Source organism: Polistes fuscatus, unplaced genomic scaffold (genome assembly GCF_010416935.1).
Source record: "Polistes fuscatus isolate 324 unplaced genomic scaffold, CU_Pfus_HIC Scaffold13, whole genome shotgun sequence".
Lineage (NCBI taxonomy): Eukaryota > Metazoa > Arthropoda > Insecta > Hymenoptera > Vespidae > Polistes > Polistes fuscatus.
In genome coordinates this window covers 5282357-5305428 of record NW_025113031.1, presented here as the reverse complement: position 1 = coordinate 5305428, position 23072 = coordinate 5282357, and the positions used below count along the sequence as shown (strand labels likewise).

Genomic DNA, 23072 nt, shown 5'->3' with positions numbered 1-23072 from the left:
CCAGCAAGCAGATTCCTGGGCTGATCGATGAAACGACCGGCGCATTGGATTTTCCGAGAGTCGCGCGCGCACATTCCCATCGTTTCCACGGCGTAGCTAACGTCCCTTCCACGATACTCGGTTAGTCACGATCCTTGCATCGTGGTGTGATTCACCCTTCGGTCTGGGTACTACCTGTCGACGAAAATCATGCAAGTGTGTCACTAGGCCGAGAGAAACTGACACGTGATCTTTATACTTCGTGCGCCGGGTTCATCCGGCACCTATCATCCGATTATCGTATCTTATGTCGTTAATGTTTTCTTTTTAATTCATTTTAGTGTAAACATTTCGCGAGCAAACGAGCACGGATTTTCGCGCGAGAAGATTATTTATGATTGTTTAATCGTCAACATGTTCATCTTCTATTTTTCGTATTAATTTAGGTACGTAAATTTACCCATCGGTTGTTTTATTATAAATTTCATTCTCGCAGATCTCTAAATGATAAAATATATATTAATCGAATTGAATTGATGTTAAATGAATTGGATGGAAAAGAGACAATTAAACGTAAAACACGTGATAATGGTGTGGCAGTCATGCTAACGAAGATGATCGATTTTCTATTAGCAGAACTCAGCCCGCGTAACGTTCTGATATGCGAACCCTAAACGTTTTACAGGTTTACATTATAATCAAAATATGGAGAGACGCCGATCCGTCAATGGCATACTCAACGAACACACTTTACCCATTCCCGTTCAGATTTTCCTCTGGCGACAGCTGAGGTATGAAAATGTTTTCTTTTTTTTTTCCGCATCTCTCGATGCAAACTAGACAATAATGGATCGTTCCGAAGTAATTGCTTAAATGGATGCATCGTTACAGGCCTTTCATACGAATGAAACTTGGGAAAGTACATGAAGCATCTTGCACGGTAATATTTTGGATTTAAACATTTCACAAATTAGAATTTTGTAGAATTCATTTCGTAGAATCAACCAAGTAGCCAATAATAATTGTTCGATCAAATATTTGACAATCCGATTTTTTTCCCGTCGGCCTACCACCTGCAGCATTGCCAACACGTGCCAGGTCATCACGTAAGTTGAGCTAACCCATTTGAAACGAAATATTTAATATTTTCGATACTAATTCTAATTTGTTGCCTTTTGACGAATAATTAGGAGATGAAAGAAGCATGCACGGTCAGTATATTTCAAATATAAAAAAGAAAAAAAGCAAACAAATATCTCTAACTTCAATCGAAAGAATAAAAGCTTATCTTTATCGGGTTCTTTTTTTTTTTTACATTGACGTAGTCTTTAGAGAAAGTGTTGGTCCAAAATCTTCACAATGATCTGCCGCCATCGTTGAGCACGATATTGGGCGCGGTGCCACGTTGGCGTTTGATTCAAGCCGCTTTACCTTACGTTCTTCACGCGACAGCCAACCTTTTGCACAATAGGTGAGCCCTTTCATCTTCATATATTTTCCTTCTCGCCTCTTTTATGCAGTCGCCTTCCAATTTAGCACATTCGCTTTTCACACAAAAAGGCTCTTATCATTGCTCTTTAAGGAAGGATCTTCAAAGTCTCGGCGCAATGGAAACAACCCTTCTTTATATCCTTCATTGGATCCTTCTTGATTCGGCTGAGGAGTGTGTCGAAACTGAATCAGATTCCGCAAATCCTTTTCAATATTTGTTCTCGATACCAACTATGACGGTGAGCCTGAACAATTGTTTTAAATTGTTCCTACGATGATTTTGAAAAAATTTGATCATCCTGTTGAATCACGTTCGACAATCTTGATTTTCTTGATGTTTTCATTTGTTTCCAGCTGTTCGTATATCTTTTCGCTCCTCTCTGTAATTATTTAAAAGACATTGATTTCAAGACAAATCTGAGATTGGAAAATGGATCGAAGATATGGACTGCCTTGTACGAATGTCGGCATCCCGATACAGCTTGCTTTACCACTCATTGTCGTGTCAAACCTCCTGTATTATGGAATCGATCGTTCAAGTTCGTGCAACAACATCAATTGCCAGACGACGTTTTTGTCGGTGGAAGTGAGTATTTATGATTTTCATCGGTTTTGTTTCTTCTTTACTTAAACGATAATGTTCTAATTGCAGACAACGAAAGTCCACCTAGTCAATCAGTGGGTCCTACGGTGACCGATCAAAATATTCCTCAGAATGTTTCTCAGACTGTAACGAAACAAGACGAGGAAGTAAGTTTTAGCCAATAAATTCGAAATCTATTTGGATGTTTGATAAAATGTTTGAAAAAATGTAATTAAAAAAAAAATGTTGCTTTTTAATAGAGTACTTGGGTGTCATCGCCAAAAGATACTGCGTTTCCAGAAACGATACCCGAAGAAAGTTCAGGTGGCGAGGATGAACACGTGGTAAATAAATCGTTTCTATTATAATTCTGCTAAACAGAAATTCTTAATATTTTCGTTTCGCTCTTCTAGGTGATTAAAATATTTCATTTTATTGAATTGTTCTTTTTTTTTTTGTAAATATGTAGGTTATATTCAGATTATCATCATTAGGTGAATCCGATAGAGGTATCGACGGAGTAAAAGAAGTGTCAACCATATTCGCAGTGAGTTGATGAATTTGCAGTGAAAATTTGTCAGTTCAAATGTAGAGCAATGCATTGTCTGTTACTGCTGTAGGATGAAACCAGCATATTTCACGTTGCCATGGGTAGAAGTACCGGTTCTTCTAAGCCAACGCTTACGATAGAGAAAGTAACAGCAATTTCCGGACTGGACACTTGTAAACAATATTTCAGGAAACCTTCTCAAAGAGCAAGGTTCATCCTTAACGATAATCATCTTAATTATAATAATTAATTTTCGATTAAATAAAAAACGATATAAATTTGCAGTGGTGAAAAAGAAAAAGAGAAAGAGGAAAAACCAGCTAAGACGGATAAGGAGGTGGAAAAAGAAAAGGAAAAGGAAAAGGAGAAGGAAAAGGAAAAGGAAAAGGAGAAGGAGAAGGAGAAGGAAAAGGAAAAGGAAAAGGAGAAGGAAAAGGAAAAGGAGAAGAGTGCTTCGAAATCTTCAACTCAACAACAAAATTCGCCAACCGATACTTCGGGACAAACTGCTGAACATATTCTCGAAGTTGATATTCGGGCAGCAACGTTTCTCGACGTGGCCGTTCTCAGATGTCTTTTTGTTTCTCAGTGGCAAGAGGAGGGTGTATTTTGGGCCTTACAATTTTTATACCATCGGTTTGTTCATTTTGTCGTTGTTAAATCAAAACTCGCGTAAATATTTGTAATGAATTCGTCGTTGCAAATTTGATTCCAGATTACGCAGAATAAACGAGGAAAGTTCGGTGCAACAGATGCCACGTCGTCGTAGCAATTCCTTACCGATACCCAAAATCGAGGTCTCTATTTATCAGAGTCCTGAGAGTAAGAAAAAAGACGTTTCGAAAGATTTCATTGAGATACCAGAAGTACGAGATGTCTCTTTGCTGGCGGGTATATGAAAAAACTTAAATGCAGATGGTAGTAGTGTCCCTCCAACAACTTATCTATTCCCAGTACAGAGTTCGGCACATTTTCAGAATTACCATGCTTGACCTGCAAAGGTCACGAGGGAGAGTCCAGTCATACGAGACGTGCCAGCGAAAAGACGAAAAAACGTATGAAGATGGCTGACCTAAAAGCTTTCGTCGAGACTAAGATTTTATCCAAATCGGAGAAAGCTCTTGAAAAGATTGGTCAGGAAGACGCTAAGATGTTATTCGAACAGGTAATTTTAAATCATATTTTAATAAAAAGAGATTATAGGAATATCTCTCGAATACAATTTGTTTGTATTATTAGGACAGTCATAGGAGTCTCGATACAGGCGATGACCAATTGACAAGACCAACGTCGACTAGCTCAAAAATCTTTGAGGCTAAGGATGTAGATCGTATGAAACATCCGACTAATTTAGTTAAAGGAAAAAGCATGCCAAGTTTAAGGTAGGTTTCTCTCCATTTGCGTGGATTCTAAAAACTCTAGATTTTCGTTTCTTCTATTCTATTTTATACGACTTCTTCTCTCTTTAACTTTTGACTTTACTCATTGGTTCATACATATTTATATACACAATATACATACATAAGTACTTACCAGTACTATTTAACAATTATCTCACATGTACTTCGACAATATATATTTTATAAAATATTAGTATCATTGTAGAATTAAATGTATGCGTGTATAAATGTATGTGTATGTATCTATGTATGTATGTACACCAGTAACTTTGCGTAGAATAGGATAAAATATATTCAAAGATTCGAGTTGAAAATGTCCTGGCGACAAAAAAAATAAAGGACTTTTCGTTGCGCTTAGGCTGTTTGCAATTAAAAACAATAATGCGTTTCGTTAGAGCGACAATAATTTTTGTTTCATGTAGACTACTATCAGTGTTGGGTATCGGATCGTTGTTTTCTTGCAAAATTCAAAATTATAATTATAATGATTTAAAAGAAAAAACGAAAAAAAGAACAAATTATACCCAACGCTGAAGAAATCATACGGCCGACTGAACGCCGGTCAAACGTTTTATAAAATTAGCGCTTACATATTGATAAGCCTATCGTAAAACTTGTGCGTAATGTCTTTCTCTGTATGTGTCTCTTTTCTCTCTCTCTCGTTCGCCCTTTCACCCCCGAACTCGTGCTCAGCTGCTTGATTAACGAGCTGACCGCGGGAGGGTAAGTCATCAACGTCACTCGGAGGAAGTTCCGTACTGCAGTTCGGTTCACACGCTTCTTTTACGAGCTTTCGCTTCCGGTAGGGCGCACAGTTACCCCCCAGAAACATAGTCACACAAAATAAGATTTACCTATCACTAATTAGCACACAGGCACTTTTAATATTTACAATTAGTATTTGAGAAAATGCATCACCAATCCTTTTTCCTTTTTTCTATCTCTTTTTCTATTTCTATTTCTCTTTCTCTTTCTCTTTCTCTTTCTCTTTCTAACTATCGTGTGCTCTTAAATAGCTTTCGTTTGGGGATATCGATCCGTAGGTTTTTCGCACACCGAACACGATTATGTACCCGATTATTAATCCTTAGTTCCACACCATTCATTTAACACACAAACGGTAAAAGCTTTTTGATTTCTAGTGATTCCCTAAATGCGCAGTGTGTACAAAAAATCATCTCCCATTTTGTAAGCAAATAAATGAATTGCTACGTAACTCCTTGAATACAAATTGATTATACTGCTTTCATAAATTTACCGCTGTGCGCTAATAATTCGTCGCTTAAAAAAGGGATTATTTCTGAGTAATAAATGACAATTTTCTTGTATTTTAGTGCATGCAATTAGACCATTCCATCGATGTTGCTTCAAATTCGATCAAAAATGTGATCAAATTTTGTTCGCGTCAATATTTCGTATCGATCGACAACAAGATTAGCGTAGCCGAAATAACGAACAGTTACGAGATTTATCGAGTTTGGGGTAACACCTGTAATTTTATGAAATTTTATGAAATAAAGAAAAAGAAAAGTTTCAAAGGAAACTCCAGCATGTTTCGCGGAACAAGAGGCACACGATAGTAGATTAAAGACGTAGTGCTTGATTAGGGCTCTATTTTTTGGCAAGTGTGGCATGGGGTAATATGAATTATTTCTATGGTGATAAATTCCTGATCGATTACAACCCGTAGGTACATTGGTGACACTCGTATCGAGAGGAAACAAAGTCGGTTTTATAGCCAATCTTACACCGCACCAAATCCTATTATTACCGTCACGGAACACACGCCTACTCCATCGCCAGAATACATGAAACGAATGCAGGTAATAACCATAAATTAGATTTTTATTCGTTTTCCTAAATTTATCCTGGATTAGATTTTCAATAATTTAATGCTTTTTATGGATCATTTATTATCATTTAGGGATCGATCGATAGTCAATTAGATGCTATCAGTATACACGGTGGAAGATTGGATTTCGAAAGGAAACCGAGCCTTACCAGATCTCAAACAGATTCTAATATTACTTACATGAGTGACGAAGTGCCAGAAGCACCTGGTTCGGGTAGTTATATCACTAAAGAGGGTGATATCGATTACCAAGTAGTTCTCAAGGTAAACGGCATTTTTTTTGTCTCAAACAATAATTATAACAATAATTATAATAAATCAAAACCCTTTTGCATTGTATAGATTTACCGTAACATTTGTATTCTTAAGTATCCTAGTTGGTAACAAAGTTGTTTTCTGATTTTGAAGGCTGTTAATTCGGTTGCATTACGTGACAATACTTGTTGCACGGCTCGCGTTTGCGAAAGTATTCTGAACCTCGTTGAACTCTTAATGGATATGGGTGTGATGAAGCAATGTCTTCGCGATGAGACCACGGGCAGTAATCTAGGTGCAACACTGTTGTTGATTCATATTTATCTGACAAGGGGGAGAACCAAGTTTACAGGACACGAAATGATATATAAAAGTGCATGTAAAACTTCTACCTTTCGTTTTCTTTAAAAACGGTTAAGTATTTGATTTTTCCGCTTGCATGGTGTATGGTCCGGAACAAAAATCGGTTTCCTGTTAACTGTTGGCTCTACCTTTGTAAAATAAATAACTTCAAAAATATATTGAATGTTAATAATTATAATTAATTAAACCCCGTTAGGGTCCGGTACGGGGATGGACAAATCGGAAACCTTACGAAAACACGATTCTCCAGTGAACGATCCAGAAATTAGACACGATTCAAATGGAAAGAATAAATCAACAGCTCATAATCTTCTAATGAATTGCGTTATCAGAGTATTAAGGCATTTGGGTTGTCCGCATGGATGTTCCGATGGAATTCGTGGACCCCACGCAGATTTCTGTCGTTCCCAAGGACAAACGATTTTAGGAAAATTACATCGAGCAAGTTTCAAACAATTTTCGAAATTCCTGAGGACGATGATACGCGAACAACCAATCTCGGAAATCTTAGACTTTTTTCACGCATACGTTGGTTTCTGTGTAGATCCAACTTCGTTGCTATCTCCGCTGAGTGAGTAAATCCGAACAAAAGAACGTAATCGTTACGAAAATCGTTGATCAGTTTTTCAATTTGCAACAGATCAAAAACGGGGTTCGAACAAGTCGCCGGATGTTGCGTCCCAAGGTGGCTACGCTACGAATTTCGGTGCTGGTATGATAGGCAGTGGTAATGGCAACGTTGGTACTACGAATACTACGTCTCATACAGGGGCAACAAGTACAGGAACAACTAATATCGTACCAATGACCGCATCCTATGGTATTGGTAATTATGGTGCTCGTGGCATCGAGGGTCAAATAATGAATTGCGTTTTCAAGACTCTTGTGACTCGATTTATTCAAACTGCTAAAGAATGGAGATCCCATGAAAATATTGCCATTTATTGCGATCTGAGGCAATTCATGACTTACGTTAAAGAAGCTCACGGTGGTATATTTCGGCGTGTTGCTTTAAGCGGCATTTTAGATTCAACCGATCGTCCCAATAAACGTTGCAACAGCAAAGTTCAAACAACTCGCGTGATCAGACACATACACCAATCTGATTTGGAAGAGCACGCGGATATTGGCGGTGATACCTGTTTCACGGTCGATGACAGAGGTACTAGAAAATTTTTATTTAAGAAGAGAAGTACTTCTTCGACATGTGCGGTAAGTTTCTTATTTTATCACTTCATCGGTATAGGATTTAATTGCGGTCCCCATTAACGTGCATCGTCACTATTTTTACAGAGCCTACTTGAAACTGAATTGAACGAAGAGAATTCGAAAATAAGTCAGAGTCCATTAGGTAATTTGCGAAAGAAACATCACGTATTAACGCCTAGACAAAGCGAACGCAACTTAGGAATTGGAGATTCTTGTTTCATGGCAGGAAAAATACGAAAATCAACTCGTTTTCAAATTGGGGGTATTGGTAAGTTGTTGATTGTTGCTCGATCGTAGTTGATTTTGCGAATAACAATGAAATCGATTTGTAGTCAATTGGTTTCGAAAGGAGTACGGAAGAACTGATTCCACAGATAGTCATGAAAGTAGCGAGTCACCAACGGATGGTAGTTTCGTAAGACAACCGAGTTTGCATTATGGTCATCACCGAAGTACTTCTCGAACGAGTCGTGGGTAAGGCTCCTTAAAAAGATTTCATATAAGAGCTTGAAATTATACAAAAAATCATTGTTAAGAGAAGAGTTTTTCTAGAGTTGGACAAACCTTACAAAAGGCGCGGCGTCGTATGGAAGATCAATTGAACAAAATCGGTTTTGGTAAAAGCAAAAAGAAGGAAAGTTTGGAAGAGCCACCAGGTAGCTGTAAGTGTTCTATTTGTAATTACTTTCGTCATTAAAGAAGAAATAAACGACAATAAAATGTTTCAACAGATTTTAGTAGAAGAAATTCCATGGAACTGGGCGAAGCTTCAAGGGAATCCGAATTTGTAGTTTTGAAAGAAAGAAGATTGGTACCTCTATCGTCTATCTACGACGGAATGTTGAGATTTTCTTTCCTTTTGGAAACATGCCAACCTGGTACTTTCCCCGACCATCATTTGATGGCTGCTATATTAGATCTCGTAAGTTAAACTCTGCTGTATTTTCTATGAAATAATATTCTACAATATTATTTGCGATTTCAGCCTTACGCACCTGTGGTTTCTCGTGCCTGTTTGATATTGGAATGCGCCCATTTTGTGCATCAATGCAACAAAGGGCATTGGCCGACGTGGATGAAAGTTAACTTTCCTATTTTTCGACCATCCGTTCCGATGAATAATCGTAATGCATCGGCTGCTATGAGACGAATCCATATGTTGCAGAGAACTGCGGGAAAATTATTTTATCAGTGGGCAGAGGTTTTTTCATTTTGGGATTACATTAGTAATGTTTAAAAAGAAAATAAAACACACACAAATTTATTTGTATTACTAAATTAGGAAATAATTTTGGAACAGGCAATAGGCGCGAGATTGGAGGAATTATTGATCGAGGATAAACAGAATATCGACCAGGTCATTTCTATGGTTTCCGATGAAAGTAAGCAACGTGATTTGATCATCGAAGACGAAGAAGAGGATTTCCTTGACGAAGCTAGTATTAATTGTTACGGATCGCAGTGTCCAATAGCATTGCGTTTGGTTGCGTGTATTCTTCTTTTGGAAGTAACAGCTTTTCTAAGGGAGACTTATCAGACGTTACCAAAATCCAGTAAACTTTTAATCAAGGAACGTCCACCTCCTTGGGAAAGAATGTACAGCAAGAATGAAGCAAATCGAAGATGGAGCGTAGCTCTTTCATCGATGGGCCATTCTCAAACTTCGGCCCAAAGTCTTCAATCGATTGCTGGAGATCGTGAAATGACCAGTAAGCCTAACGAATAAACGAATATAATTAACAGCAAGTAAACAAGGATATTATTCACAATGAAATATTTCATTTTGTCGAATATACAGCCGAACGTAAGATCAGTTTCGTTCTCTACGAACCTGACAACGAGTCAGAGGGAAGCAGTAAATCAACAGTTACGATTCAAGGAGAAGAACAGAATGTTGATAAAGATAAAGGTAAACGGGCACAGGCACATCAAAGTAGGCCAATTTTATTGCGCCGTGGTACTGGCGGTACCACCACTGGTTCATTCAAAAAGAGAAGCTTAAAACTTCGACGTGGAACCAAAGAGGGCAAGGATACAGAATGCGAAGCATGTAGGAAACTTTTTAAACAAATCTACCAACAATTTCTTTTTGATTTCAAAATATCTCACAATTACGATGTTTTTCTTAGATACAGTTAAACGAGCAGATTCTATACAATCGAAAAGAAAAGTAAGTTCATTGTCCGACAGAAGCGATACTTCTGAACCCGGTTGTTTAGGTGGCGAGGCCAGTGGTGAGGAATCTCCTGGGATTCTCAGCGATGATCAGCCTCCTGAAAGCCCAAGCGACAGCAATGAAACTGATGAGACCAATAAAAATTTTCCTTGGATGAAGGTGCTAGTACAAGTATCAAATTCCTTTAACTTTTATTGTTCCCATCAAAATTTCTGCCATCCGTTTTGTCATCGTCGTCAAATGCGTGCTAGCAGTAGACTAATCAAATCCGTTAAGAAGATTTACGGCGAGAAATTTGGAATATTGAACGGTACAGGTATGTTCGATGTTGATACCGATAAAAAAGAAGATGGCAAGAAAGATAAACGAAGCCGTAAGGTTTCCGAACAAACTAGCACCCAAGTATCACCCGTTCGAAGAAAAGATAGCGTAGGACGAAAGTACAAGTAAGTTTTGATATTTCTTCTATTTCCAAAGAAAATTAATATAAATCAATTTCAGAATCGACAAGAACATGGACGGATCGCAATCAGGTCGATTATGTCAAAGAGATTCCTCCAAGGATTTGGCGGAGCAAGATTCAGCCGACAAAGGAAAGGAGTCATCGAAAATCTTAAAAGTAAAACCCGATTCCGAAGCAGAAACCCCAGCGATTCTAAAATACATAAAAACACAAGTAAAGGATGCTTTCCACGCTCCTATAGCGACTCTGGTGAAAGGTGCAGTTGTGATGACCGAGGATTTGTTCGTGGACGTTCTACCCGTTGCTTGGGAACTTTTGTTAGAGTCCAATCAAGAAGTAGCTGCTTCGGCAGCATCCCTGTTCATAGTGGCAGCTGTGCGAGCTCCGAATCAAGCCAGCGAAATAATGAACAACGGACTTCAACATAGTAATTCCTCGGTGCGAATAAATGCCATCTTGAGATTTCAAGTTTTGTGGAAATTGCGTTATCAGGTGTGGCCTAGAATGGAAGAAGCGGCTCACGTAACTTTTAAGGTTCCACCACCGGGAATTGAATTTACTTTGCCATCTCCGAAAATTGGGATCGAATCTTTACCAGTTGTTGACCCACCTTGGATGCCTCAAGTTAAAACTAAAGTTGAAGAAGTTACCATTAATCAGGAGCGTCATGTAAGTTCATTTATATTGTTCGATATAATAGAATATTGAACAGCAAATTTTTATGAACATTTTTAATATAACAGAGATCATTGGTGACGGCAACGAAAACTCGAAAGAAACAACAGACTGAGTTAATTAAAAGGGCTTTGCAAGCTCAAGACGATAAAAAGAGAGAGGAAAGAGAAAATTTTCTAATAACAACGATCCCAATTACTGTTCAAGCTGCATACGAACCTAGCCCAGTAGGAGATGATCATGATGAAGGTATCTTTATAAAACTTATAGAAAATATTTTCATTTAGCAATGCTGTACTTTTTCTGGTCTTATTCGGAACACCCCGTATATAAAAACCTACGGATTTAGGTAATGTTGGAGATGAGGATGGGGCTGAGGCGATACCAAGGAATACTCAACATCATGGTCAATCAGCCCTGTCGTTATTTCCATCCTCATTGTGTTCTGCTATTGTTCAAATCATAAACTTGCTTGATAACGCCGCGGTATCTGATGATGGAAACGCGGTTTATGAAGTCGCATATCAGGTATGATTTAATGAATCGGTTAACACTTTCTATGTTCTATTTGTTACATCCTAGTATAATGTAATAATGTATGCGTTAAATTGTTAGGTGATTTGGGGATGTCTTGTAGAAGACAGTGCACTCTTTCTTCGTTACGTTTTGGAACGTCTTACAAGGGATAAACAAGAATTAATGTTTAAAATTTTACGACACCTAATTAGATTTGTCCCAAAACTACCACAGCAAGCAGCCTTTGCTTTATACAATTACATTATAGGATATGTGATGTTTTACGTTCGTTCTCCTCACGAAGAAGGCCAGAAATTAATTGGTACTGCTCTATCTATTTTATGGATGGTACGTTCCTCGTTTCTCTGACGTTAACAGATTCAAAAATACATACTCGAATTATTATCTTAACATTAATTATTTTATGTTTAGGTCGTTCATAGTGTACATGGCATAATGTTCAAGGATTTAAAACAAATTCTTCGTAAGGAACAATGCGATGCATCAATTTTGTTAACAGCAAACGTTCCTTCGGCAAAAAAGATTATTGTTCATGGCCCTCAGGATCCTGACGCTGCTGGAATTCCATCTCAATTTCCGGTACAGGAAGATACACAGTTTTGTCAAATATTAAGGGAATCGTTGGACTTTTTTGGAATCGAGGAACCCAAGCACAAAGAATACTTTCTTGTTGACTATAAAACACGTAAAGATTTTGTACTATTTCGTATTATTATAACAGTACTTCTATTCATGATTTCTTCAGGCTTCTCTGATTGTCTAAACATTTTTCTAGATCAAATACACAATCCATCATCTTACGTCCGAGATTATTATTTTTTTAAAAGATCTCAGTATCCACAGATCCAATTGGTTCACATGAAACCGGAAGATGCATTTAATGCGCTACAACGACGAGAGCTTGTTCACAAGTTCGTTGAAATTGGAAAAGTTTTGCTAACGTGGGCAATCCTGAAGAACGTTGACATGGTAGTACAGAGAGTCGTATTTTTACACGAAGAACTCATGAAGTTACCATCTTTTCCTAGAAAAGCCTTGGAAGCGGACTTGGATCTTTACAAGGGCGGTGAAATAGGAAGAGTAAATATATCAATTTTACTCCTAATAAAATAATCGTAAGAATTGTGTAATTTTATCGTCGAATTATATTTTGTGCATAGGAACTTCTCGGATTAGACGTGATGCACAAATTCATGTGGGTTAGACTGATAGCTAGGATGTTCGAAGCAATGGCTGGAAATTTTGCTTACTCGGGAGACATTCATTTATTTTTAAACGTGTTGAATGGTGCCGTTATACTTCACAGCGAGGATTCCTGCATTTTACGATACGTTATTGCCACTTACATAAATGCCGCGCATAATTTTAAAAATATCTTTTCAACCAATGGTTATCTCTTGATAATGCCAACGTTGTTACAATTGTACGCGACTCATCAAGCTAACAAATTGGTTACCACAACGGTGGAGTATGCGGTTAAACAATTTTACTTGATGAATAGGAAACCATTTATTCTTCAAATGTTTGGAAGCGTGTCAACGATATTGGATACCGACGAGACAAGTGTTCATGGGGAAGCTCACAAAGTAATTTATATTATTGTTATTTTGTCAATGCGATTTGTTTTACATAATTATTAAAGTAATTACAAAAGGTTGTCAATCTCACAGGTACCTTCGACTTGTTTATTCAACTTGTTACTGAGTTTGGAAACACCATCACCCGATCCTTTAAATATTGGAGAACTGGTGAAGGAAGAAAAGCCTTTGAAAGCTATTGACTTTTGTTACCATGACGAGAATGAAATGGTTACTGTTCTGGATTGCATATCGCTCTGTGTTATGGTCATTGCTTACTCTGCTGACTCCATTCGAGGACAGCAAATGCTGGTTAGATAATTCTCGTATAATACAATCCTTGAAGGAGCAATCGATATCTATTAAATTTCTTTTATTTGTAGATAATACTAGAAGCAATATTGCCATGTTACGTCCAACAAATTCAATCTCCTACTTACAACAAGGAAGGAAAAACAGAAAAAGAAATAATCAATCAATTGGCTATAGCAGTTAAAACATTGGTTAATAATTCGGAGGCTCTAACGAAGTAAGTATAATATTTGATATAAGTATTCTGGTATAAAAAGCATTGTGTAACTTTCTTACATGCAGGTACTATAATGGACCACAAAAGTCAAGTCCCGAACACAAGGGATCCAGTCAAAGGAATTATGGTAAAGGTCCTTACTCTCCAGGTGTTGATTTTGAGGATGATCCACATCCCACCAAATACATCGAACATTCCAAAGTGAGAAATTTTTACGATCGCGATGACGACGCTGAGAGTTCTCATAAAAATGAATTCAGGAGACCGCGCGATACTTTGCTCAATATGGTGGGCGAATTCGTTGCACGTTGCACCATACGTTTGACGGAATTGAACAAGAAATCTCAGGATGGTAAAACAATTGAGCTACTTGATTCCAAATGTCACGTGGTATGTGAAAAATCTATTAAATTTTTAAGAAGAGATTTTTTAATACGAGGCAATAATTTTGTTCGAACTAATTATTAATGTTTGTTCATAGCGATTAGCCGACATTGCTCATAGTCTTTTAAAAATTGCCCCTTACGATGCTGGAACAATGGGCTGCCGTGGTTTAAGAAGATACATGAACGACATATTACCTTCCACCGAATGGTCCAACGATGATATGAGACCAGCTTTGACTATTATTTTACGACGACTTGATAAAACCTTTAGCAAGATCCATAAAAAAGCATCGATCAGACGAAATATTAATTGGACTGCAGCCAGTGATCTCTTAAAAGGCGTTTATGAAACCCTGGCAAGGTGTCCCTATATAGCACACTTTCAATATTTGAAAACTTTATTGAGTACATGCCAGGTATATTGAACGAATGAATGCAATACTAACTATAATATTTTTGTTATAAGAATTAACTGTTATTTGTTTATTAACAGTCTCTAATTATTGGCGATACACCACCTGAAGATGTCACATCTGCCTCGTCGGCTGCGCTAATGAGTAAAATACCACCACAATACTTTTGTTCAACCGTTTTACGTCTAATAGCGTTACACGTGATTTCTCTCGGTGAGGGCTACTCTTTGGAAAATGTTTGCAACGGTCAAGCCATGTTTTCTAATCAGACGAAGACAGAAAATATGCTTCTTAATTTATTGATACCATTATTTTTACGCGTTGGAACCGGGAGGAAAGGTAAGACGATCGACAAGTTGAAAACAATAGACGTTTGTAGAAACGATTGAAATGATTTGATCTTTTTGTTCGTAGATGTTCCAAAGTTGAGACAATCGGATATAAGTTTTGCATTAACGGCGGTTTTGAACACCCTCTGGCCCCCAACGAAGGCGACACCAGTAACTGTTCAGACTTTAAAAACCACTGCGGATGCCAGACCTGGTAGTCTAACTTTCGCAGCTAGAGATTCGAAAACGTTAACTAAAACATCGTTAACTTTGTATCAAGTTGCCTTTTTAGGTGAGGTAACAATCATCCAAAATGTTCACATCTTTTTTAGAAAATGTAACAATTTCATTTTTATACAGCTGATGATGTGACACGTTCATTTCTCTATGCTTTATAATTATAGCTCTTAAGATTATGACGATATGCTTTGAAACTGAATTAAAAATCGAATGGCCAAAGATCTTGCGTACCATGCGTTTGTTGAACAAACGAAATGAGGCGTCCATATATTTGTGGAACTTCATTGAATTCGTTGTTACTCATCGGACAGCTTTGTATATTCAAATGTTGCCATTCATTGTTCACAAGGTTGGTCAAACGCCTATTTCCGATCACGAGAGAACTATGCATAGTATAATACGTGAGAAAATCAACGGTAATTCTACGACTGTCCCGAAATCTCGGGGAACTCTTCTGACAGACCTCATTCACGAACTGAAGGATCTCAAAGAAGAAATAGAAAATCGACGATTTGGTTTGTAGTTTGAATTATTTTCAGCAAATCTTAATCATTCGAACGAAGTAAAATGATTTTGTTCAATTGACATGTCTTTAGATGAATTACAACCTGAACCGAAACGAAGTGTCGCTGATATGCATGCCAGTGAAGGTCAACCTCGTACTCAAAGACCATCCCTACTGATTGAATTATTAACAGGAGCAGGAGATTTGGGCTCGCGAACTCACATGAATCGAACTCCGACTGAAACTCCAGTATCTCATTCAACTACTGTGTCACAATCGATACCACATTCAACTCTACAAACGGGTCATTCGAGTAGTACTATGAAGACATCGGCACCTAGTCATGTTCCGTCAAATGGTACACATATTGCTCGTGGTATGTATCACTCGATAGCAATAATCAAACATTTGTTTTAATGTTACTTAACATTGCGTTATTAATATTAGGATCTATTTCGAGCACAAGCGTAGGATCGTCAACTTTACGGGAGGCAAGTGACGTGACCGGTATCGGAGAATTTAGCAGCGAAAGACAAGCACCAACAGGTATTCCATTTTTTCGAAAGAGATTTATATTAACATATTATTATATTGTCGGGTATTGAATTCTATCAATACAGCCGCAAGCCTCTGCAAGCAAATATATTTTGCCGTTACGTCGTGAACGTAAAAGAAAAGAGTCAGCATATGATAATGATTAAACACACTGACTCTTACCACAGTTGGATCGAGCCATTGTCTATAGGACACTGCGGTTCTAAATTTTTTAATTTTGCGCTCAAAGTTGGTTCCATGTTATTTTGAAGCGTTTAACTTTTTTCATGGCAACCCGCATCGTTTCACTTTTCACTCCGTTAACAGCGAGGCTTGCAACGAGGCTTTTCTTCTTAATAACAATAAAAAAAGAGAACAAACAAAGCAAACTAATTTAAAGACATAAAAAAAGAGAAAGAGTTCAACCCGAGAACAAACAAAAATATCAGGGATTGAGTGTTTTCATGTTGCTAAGGCTCGTCGAATGTGTTCGTTTCGAATTAAATTTGTTCGTTTGGGCCTCTCTGTTCGGTCGTTTGATTGACACATTTATCATTGCGTTGCTTCCATTGCTAGCTAGGGAACGAAGGTAAGCAGAATGATTCTCTCTACATCAATAAATTCTGATACGATCTACGATCTATATATTATATAATATATATATATATATATATATTTATACCCCGCTAATGTGTAACTCCTTCTTCACGCTTCTCAGTTTTTCGTAACTTTATCCATACCTAATTCGTTGTATTTTTATTTCTTCTTTTTCTTTTTTTCCTTATCCTTTAACTTCACATACTAATTAGGATCGTAAGTTTTTATACAAATTTTTACCGTGAAACGACTCAGCCCTTTTACTGCAAATCAAATTTGTCTTTTGAACAAAAGGATGAATTCGTTTAGCAAACATTTAAATACCTGTCAAATAAATATAGAATGTTTCTATAATTCAATAATTTGTATGATAATTGTTAAACGAAGTCATTTCACAGTAGCAATTATTAAACTATCACTCTGTTTTTTATTCTCTATTTTCTCTGTCTATCTTTCTTTAACACGCATAATTTTTATATAGTAAATTCGACCTTACCGAACTTATTATATAGCAGTATTTAGACAATGGTAATGTCCAACAGTTGGTATCTCCTGTTAATCGTTGCATAGTACGTTCTCTACTACGTAGTTGCTTCGAACTTATTGCGCTTTCTATTTCTTCTTTGTAAAGAAAATTGGGTCTCTACATAAAAATACATACGTTCATCAATTATATTTTGCATTGTACTCATGACAAATATTCGTGATGCATCTCAACTATCTCTCTCTCTCTCTCTCTCTCTCTCTCTATCTCTCTTCTCTATTTCTATCTTTGTCTCTTTGTCTTTCTTTTTCACTCTCTTCTACTCTCGAATGCTTACAATACATTTTATTAATGACAAGAGTTACATTTGTTCGTTGATTGCTTGAAGCGACCCTATTGCTTTCTTTAAAAAGCACACGACACGAAAAAGAAAACATGCTTTTTAAGAATAAATCGCGATCGAAGCAACACCGTAGGTATTTTACTTTTAGGAATATCCTATGTTACCCCAAACACAGCATCAGTCATGAAACATTACTTCGTTGTTAAATCACGAAAAACAATGTAGAATTTCAGGAATCTAAATTTAATATTCAAATTTAGCTCGCGCACAAGGAAAGGATTAACAATTGATAGTACGCACACAACGATCAATTGGGATTCTCATCGTGGTTAAATTAGTTGAATCTCAAATGGGGATTAGGGTTGATCGCATTCCTTCGTTTATCATCTCTCTCTTTCTCTCTCTCTCTCTCTCTCTCTCTCCCCCCTCATATTAGATGTTCGATGTGGCATGTTTCAGATAGATCCCAACCATCTTCTGCTAACGATGAACGTAACCATGTTAAGCCTCATCCTATATTACTTCATCAAAAGGCGCCAAAACTGCGCTTTGTATCTTCTGTAGAGTATAGAAACTCATCAGGTAAATCCCACATCCCTGCTTTATTTTTTGATACGTTAATTTTAGAACGGCGACTCGTACGGGAAATTATTTCGCGATACGGCCCATTAATTGTTATTATTAATTAATACTCAATTGACAATTTGGGTTCCATTTATCTGGAAATTTTGCGTATCGTATTCGTAAATCGATAATTCAAATCTTCTCGATCGATTCGGCGTCCTCACGAAGATTTCGATAATGCAAAGGCAAGTAAATTGTATTATCTAGATTTTTTAATTATGTGTCTGTCACAAATAAATAGACCATTTTTCCAAAAGCAATTGTTGACGATAGTCGAACCAAAAAGGTATGTCTTTGCACTTAACGATATTCGCACATTATACATTTAGGTATATTTATGATAATTTAATATCTAATCTAATCGTAAGGGTGATAGAATTAGGGTGTAAAATATGTAAATACATTTGCATGTAGATGATAGAATATAAAAAAAGATTAATAACGATAGAGCACGAAGAATTAAAAATAATAAATTATTTTATTTTTCAATATATCAAAATTGAACACAATTCAATTGGTTATTCAAAATGATAGCTAATAAAACTTGCAAGTAATAAGAATATTAAACGTATCAAATCCTCATTTAATACAGTGAACTGTGAACTCTGTTCATTCGCATGTATTATAGTTTAGGGATATTAAACTGGACTCAACCTCTTATTTATTCTCTTCGCTGTAATCATTGCTTTGTTACACATTTAGCACACATACACGCGTGCTTTCGCTTCCTATCAATTCTTCTCTGACGACTAACTAAATGAACAAAGTTTATTAATCCTGGACAAATGAAAAAAAATCATACATAAATGAAACATACTCAAATATAATTAACATTAACTAATCAAATTCATGCTTGTTAATGAGAAATATAACCAGGCTTAAATAGTGTGCTATGTATTATATTAACAATTTTAAAATAATCTCGATTGTCATACATTTCTAAGATCGATAAGTATCTCGTGGTATTTCAATTATCAGCATGAGTAGATAGAACGTAGAGTAGATTTATATAAGGGATGACGATATAAAACGATAACAAATGCTCTCTTAGGGGAGACTATCATGAGCCAACTGAGCCCGAACAGTCCGAACGAAGACAGTTCAGGAGAATCCCGTCCAGACAGGCCTCGATTGCAACGATCCATGGGCCAAAGCAAGAAGACCTTCCGATTGAGAAAGAGTCGAAGATCTCACGTTGAGGTACCCTCTACGTCTTTTAATCAATTTTTCAGCTAAAACAAATATCAAAAGATATATTAAGCTGTGTTCTTTATTCAAATGCATAATAAATGGTTTTTGTTCTTAAGTCTCAGATGAAACAAGAACAACAGGATATGCCAATAAATCAAGGTACAGTCCAGACACCACCGCCAGCACCAGCAATGGAACCTTCGGTCTTCAGCATTCCTTCTGACTCTTCCTCGATTCGCTCAAGACGTAGCTTGTCTACTCGGCAATCGGATGGTGATAGAGGAAACAATTTAGATCAACAACAATTTCATGCCTTACAACTTCAGCACCATCACTATCATCACCATCATCATCTTCATCCCCAAGTGTCGGACGTTTCTTGGGATGAGGATACTTCGAGCACATCCGGTTATCGCGAGTCCTATAGTATGCATCTAGAAAGCGTTAACAATGCTCATTCTCAACCACCTCTGGCATCTCCAGATTTAAACGACATGCCTTCGACCAGTAGCACTACTACCAATTACATGGCTTTTGATGGTAGTTCTCCTGATAGTTTAATGAACGGCAGTGGTGGGGAGAAAACTATGTCTCAACATTCTCTTCTTATGGTTTTCCCAAATCAAGATGAAGATACGTTAATATAAATAATTAATGTTGTTTTCTTTAGCCGTGGTAATCTTACAAATTATTTCTCGTTCCCGTTGATAGTATTCATTACAATAATGAGATTGCGACGAACGAGACTGACGACGTACACGATACGATTAAACACATACATACACAAACACACACAATATTTGGTTACTCGAGTTTATTAGAAATGAAAATATTTCGAGTGGATGATGTGCTTTAGGTGCTAATATAAAATAAATGAATATATGTCAATTATTAACTCGGTATGGAATAACGTTAATACCCGAGTTGATAACGCATTATATATTTCTTCATTACAATATAAAGATTACAAAGATTACAAAAAGGATCGTACGTATCATTTATTGTCCGTTGACCGGAAAGACCAATTTAAGAAACGAGCGATATCATAGCCTAATCGAAAGTCGTCTTGTCCAAGCATTTGTTATATTCGTCTACATCTAGAAATAAAGTTGAATTTATAATCGTTAGGCTGGATGGCCTAAACAAATTATATTTGTACGCATGGCGCGGATCCGTGCAAGTGAACAAGTAAATATGAGAAATGTTACAAGTTGGGAATAAAGATACGTTGTATGTACCTGGTATCAATATCCCTAGGTAAATAATTTATTTCTATTTGCCTATTTTTCATTTTGAAATGAATCCAAGTCATTTGTGCCGAGGTAGATCGACACTTATATCAGCTAAGACGTAAGATACTGCAGCAAACAAAGCCGTGCCCATGTCGAGAGTTTCTGGATCTTCCACTAGCATAGTATCTGCGTTTGTATGATGGTAATAAAAATACCGATCATTTTTATTCCAAAGAGATCCACCAGGCACGCCAGCTTCAATCCAATAAGAAATATCAGGTCCACCATTGGGTGTGCGCACTTTCATCTCTCCCAAGGGGGACATTAGTCTTTAATCGATAGATAAAATAGTGATAAACGTTAAACACATTTAATATTCGTTTTATGAGATACGAGTAATCGTCGCGCTTACTTCAAAATTTCTTGCAAAACACATCCCACGTAGGGTATACCAGTATATTCAATACCCAAAGGAGTAAATGTTCCGATATCCGATTCCATAACGAACTGCAAGTTTTTCTCTTCAGATTTGTGCTGTTTCACGTATTGGCCTGCTCCGATTAATCCCATTTCTTCAGCAGTCCACATAATCATCCTATAGTAACAATATTATAATAATAGGGTTTAAGAGTAATGAATTTCATAGTAGAACTTATTACCTGATAGTTCTACGAGGTCGATAATTAAGTTGTTTCAACAATTGCAAGGCATTCCAAGAAATAAAAGCACCACCTCCGTCGTCCATTGCGCCTTCACCTACATCCCAACTGTCTATATGTCCTGATACTACCACAACACCTTTCGGTTTGTCTCTACCGCTTATCTCAGCGATGACATTTCTAGATTCTTTATCTGGCAAACTGCGTGCATCCATTTTTAAACGTATTACTATATTTTTACCTGTGAAAGAGTACAATGATAACATTTTATCAGTGCATTCTTGTAGATACAGATTTATTATATTTCAAATATAATTTGTTTACCCCTATTAGCTATCCTTCTCAAAAGGGTAGAATCTTCGGCTGTAATACAAGCCGCTGGTATTTTGGTGACGTTTTCGGCATAACCCATCATGCCTGTATGTGGTGTATACAGCGAAAACGGTGTTACCGATCTGATGAGAACTGCAACTGCGCCAAATTGAGCAGCTTTCGACGCTCCGGAGGAACGATATTTAACAGTTTCGCCATATGTAACATATTTTTCGTTGAATACGACAATCTTGCCAGGTACCTGAAGCAAAAGCATAACGTAATAAGTACTGTCCTAATAGGAATAATGTTTTAATGATACCAAGTATCAAAGTGAACATAAAATTCATCGATGTCGTTTATTTTCACCTCATTCGCTCTACTCTCGAGTTCTGCAAAACTGTCCACGATTATGGCACTAGCCGTTATCCCTTCTTTCGGAGTACCAACGCTGTATCCTAGTCCTAGGATTGCGATGTTTTTCCTTCTTGGTTGGATAAGCGTCGCGGATTCAAAGCCTCTGAAATATTGGGTTGAAATATTAATGAAAAATAAATTTATGAATATATTTGGAATTAGTGTTTTTAGAATTTGTACATACCTCACCCAATGAGGTACTTTAACAATCTCTCCGTGAACATTTTCCAATTTATAAGATTGCGACTTATTTAGAACATAATCGATCGAATCTTCCAAAACCTGCGTACCGGTAAACCTTGGTCCAAAATTATCCACAAAATCTGCCAGCTCTTGCCACGTTCGTCCTTTGAAAGTTCCGTTCAAAGCTTCGTTAATAATATTATGTACCATCGGTTCATATGTTTTGATCTCGTCTTTTAAATCATTCGACAAATTACATTCCTCTATTTCGTTATTATTCCTATCTGCTTTTCCGATCGTTTGCAAGAAAAAAAATATCCAAATAACGATAAGCCATTTTCCGATAGTACACTTCATAGCTCTTCTGGTCAATGGGGGTGTAAATTTATATATGTATTTATGTTATGATCAATATACAGAACAAGAGCATTTTATAGATTGATCGGGCAATTGAAATAATGTCCTACTCGATTAAAGAGAGACTGATCAATTGAAGAACTGCGTTCTATAAGTACTGCATCCCCCCCTATGTATTAATTTAATCTTGAATTGATAGTGGTTCTTGAAATATTGGACCATTGAAATGATAAGAAACCCGATTGAGAATATCTATGTAGCTGCTTTGATATCATCCAATGTATACTTCTAATAAAACTACTTTATTGATATTTTTTCGTATTTATATAGGAGATTTTCAGTTGGTACGTCACCAAGTACAGCGTTAAAAAGTTGGCATAGAATCTCAACAGTTGAAAAAAATCAATCAAACAGTTGAAAAGTGCGCTAAATTGTTAACAAAATGTTTATTTAAAATCCATAATTACTCTAGCTTTATAAATTAATTATTAAATTAGTTAATAATAATTAAAAATGTGGAAAAGTCACGAGTGGAAGATATTTTATAACTTACCAACCACTGGTAAATTTTATCAACAGTACTGTGAATTTAATTGAGAATAAGTCTACCGTTCGTTCTAGCGTTTT

General features: G+C 36.8%; 2 protein-coding genes across 4 annotated transcripts; one reads left to right on the top strand and one right to left on the bottom strand.

Moving 5' to 3' along the window:
• Window positions 1–127: 127 nt before the first annotated feature.
• Window positions 128–20533, top strand: LOC122513979 (protein unc-80 homolog). Of its 2 annotated transcripts, XM_043630548.1 has the most exons (50): window positions 128–425; window positions 665–770; window positions 871–919; window positions 1059–1085; window positions 1170–1190; window positions 1305–1450; window positions 1562–1709; window positions 1825–2056; window positions 2123–2220; window positions 2314–2397; window positions 2523–2600; window positions 2674–2813; window positions 2889–3239; window positions 3319–3494; window positions 3581–3768; window positions 3843–3985; window positions 4697–4726; window positions 5694–5826; window positions 5928–6119; window positions 6264–6405; window positions 6670–7044; window positions 7114–7685; window positions 7767–7950; window positions 8015–8156; window positions 8235–8344; window positions 8414–8604; window positions 8668–8883; window positions 8983–9391; window positions 9481–9732; window positions 9812–10304; window positions 10360–10990; window positions 11065–11245; window positions 11340–11524; window positions 11612–11860; window positions 11945–12218; window positions 12309–12613; window positions 12694–13119; window positions 13204–13422; window positions 13494–13639; window positions 13705–14029; window positions 14121–14441; window positions 14519–14777; window positions 14853–15059; window positions 15172–15522; window positions 15604–15888; window positions 15960–16058; window positions 16623–16635; window positions 17934–18052; window positions 19146–19294; window positions 19402–20533. In XM_043630548.1, exons 2-50 carry the CDS (start codon window positions 685–687, stop codon window positions 19930–19932), a joined length of 10683 nt encoding a protein of 3560 aa, XP_043486483.1. In that variant the 5' UTR covers window positions 128–425; window positions 665–684; the 3' UTR covers window positions 19933–20533. The 2 variants fall into 2 exon arrangements, with proteins under 2 accessions (XP_043486483.1, XP_043486481.1); XM_043630546.1 differs by lacking the exons at window positions 15604–15888; window positions 15960–16058; window positions 16623–16635; ... (1 more) ...; window positions 19146–19294; window positions 19402–20533 and having other exon boundaries at window positions 3563–3768; window positions 7096–7685; window positions 15357–15497.
• LOC122513980 (carboxypeptidase Q-like) lies at window positions 20210–22900 on the bottom strand. 2 transcript variants are annotated; one of them, XR_006302918.1, is made up of 7 exons: window positions 22090–22899; window positions 21858–22008; window positions 21501–21750; window positions 21177–21417; window positions 20930–21112; window positions 20524–20846; window positions 20210–20382 (listed from the first exon to the last, which is right to left on the bottom strand). XR_006302918.1 is itself a non-coding variant. In XM_043630549.1 (6 exons), the coding sequence occupies exons 1-6, from the start codon at window positions 22443–22445 to the stop codon at window positions 20594–20596; spliced, it is 1434 nt and encodes a 477-aa protein (XP_043486484.1). In that variant the 5' UTR covers window positions 22446–22900; the 3' UTR covers window positions 20210–20593. The 2 variants fall into 2 exon arrangements, 1 of the variants encoding a protein (XP_043486484.1); XM_043630549.1 differs by having other exon boundaries at window positions 20210–20846; window positions 22090–22900.
• Window positions 22901–23072: the final 172 nt, after the last annotated feature.

Excerpts from the sequence above, each read along its gene's own strand:
- LOC122513979 (XM_043630548.1), top strand. The coding sequence starts at position 685 with ATGGAGAGACGCCGATCCGTCAATGGCATACTCAACGAACACACTTTA. Across the intron at positions 3,986-4,696 it reads AAAAGCATGCCAAGTTTAAG|CTGCTTGATTAACGAGCTGA; the intron begins GTAGGTTTCTCT and ends ACTCGTGCTCAG. Across the intron at positions 19,295-19,401 it reads GTCGAAGATCTCACGTTGAG|TCTCAGATGAAACAAGAACA; the intron begins GTACCCTCTACG and ends TTTGTTCTTAAG.
- LOC122513980 (XM_043630549.1), bottom strand. The coding sequence starts at position 22,445 with ATGAAGTGTACTATCGGAAAATGGCTTATCGTTATTTGGATATTTTTT. Across the intron at positions 22,009-22,089 it reads AAAGTACCTCATTGGGTGAG|AGGCTTTGAATCCGCGACGC; the intron begins GTATGTACAAAT and ends CCAATATTTCAG. Across the intron at positions 21,418-21,500 it reads GAGAAGGATAGCTAATAGGG|GTAAAAATATAGTAATACGT; the intron begins GTAAACAAATTA and ends ACTCTTTCACAG.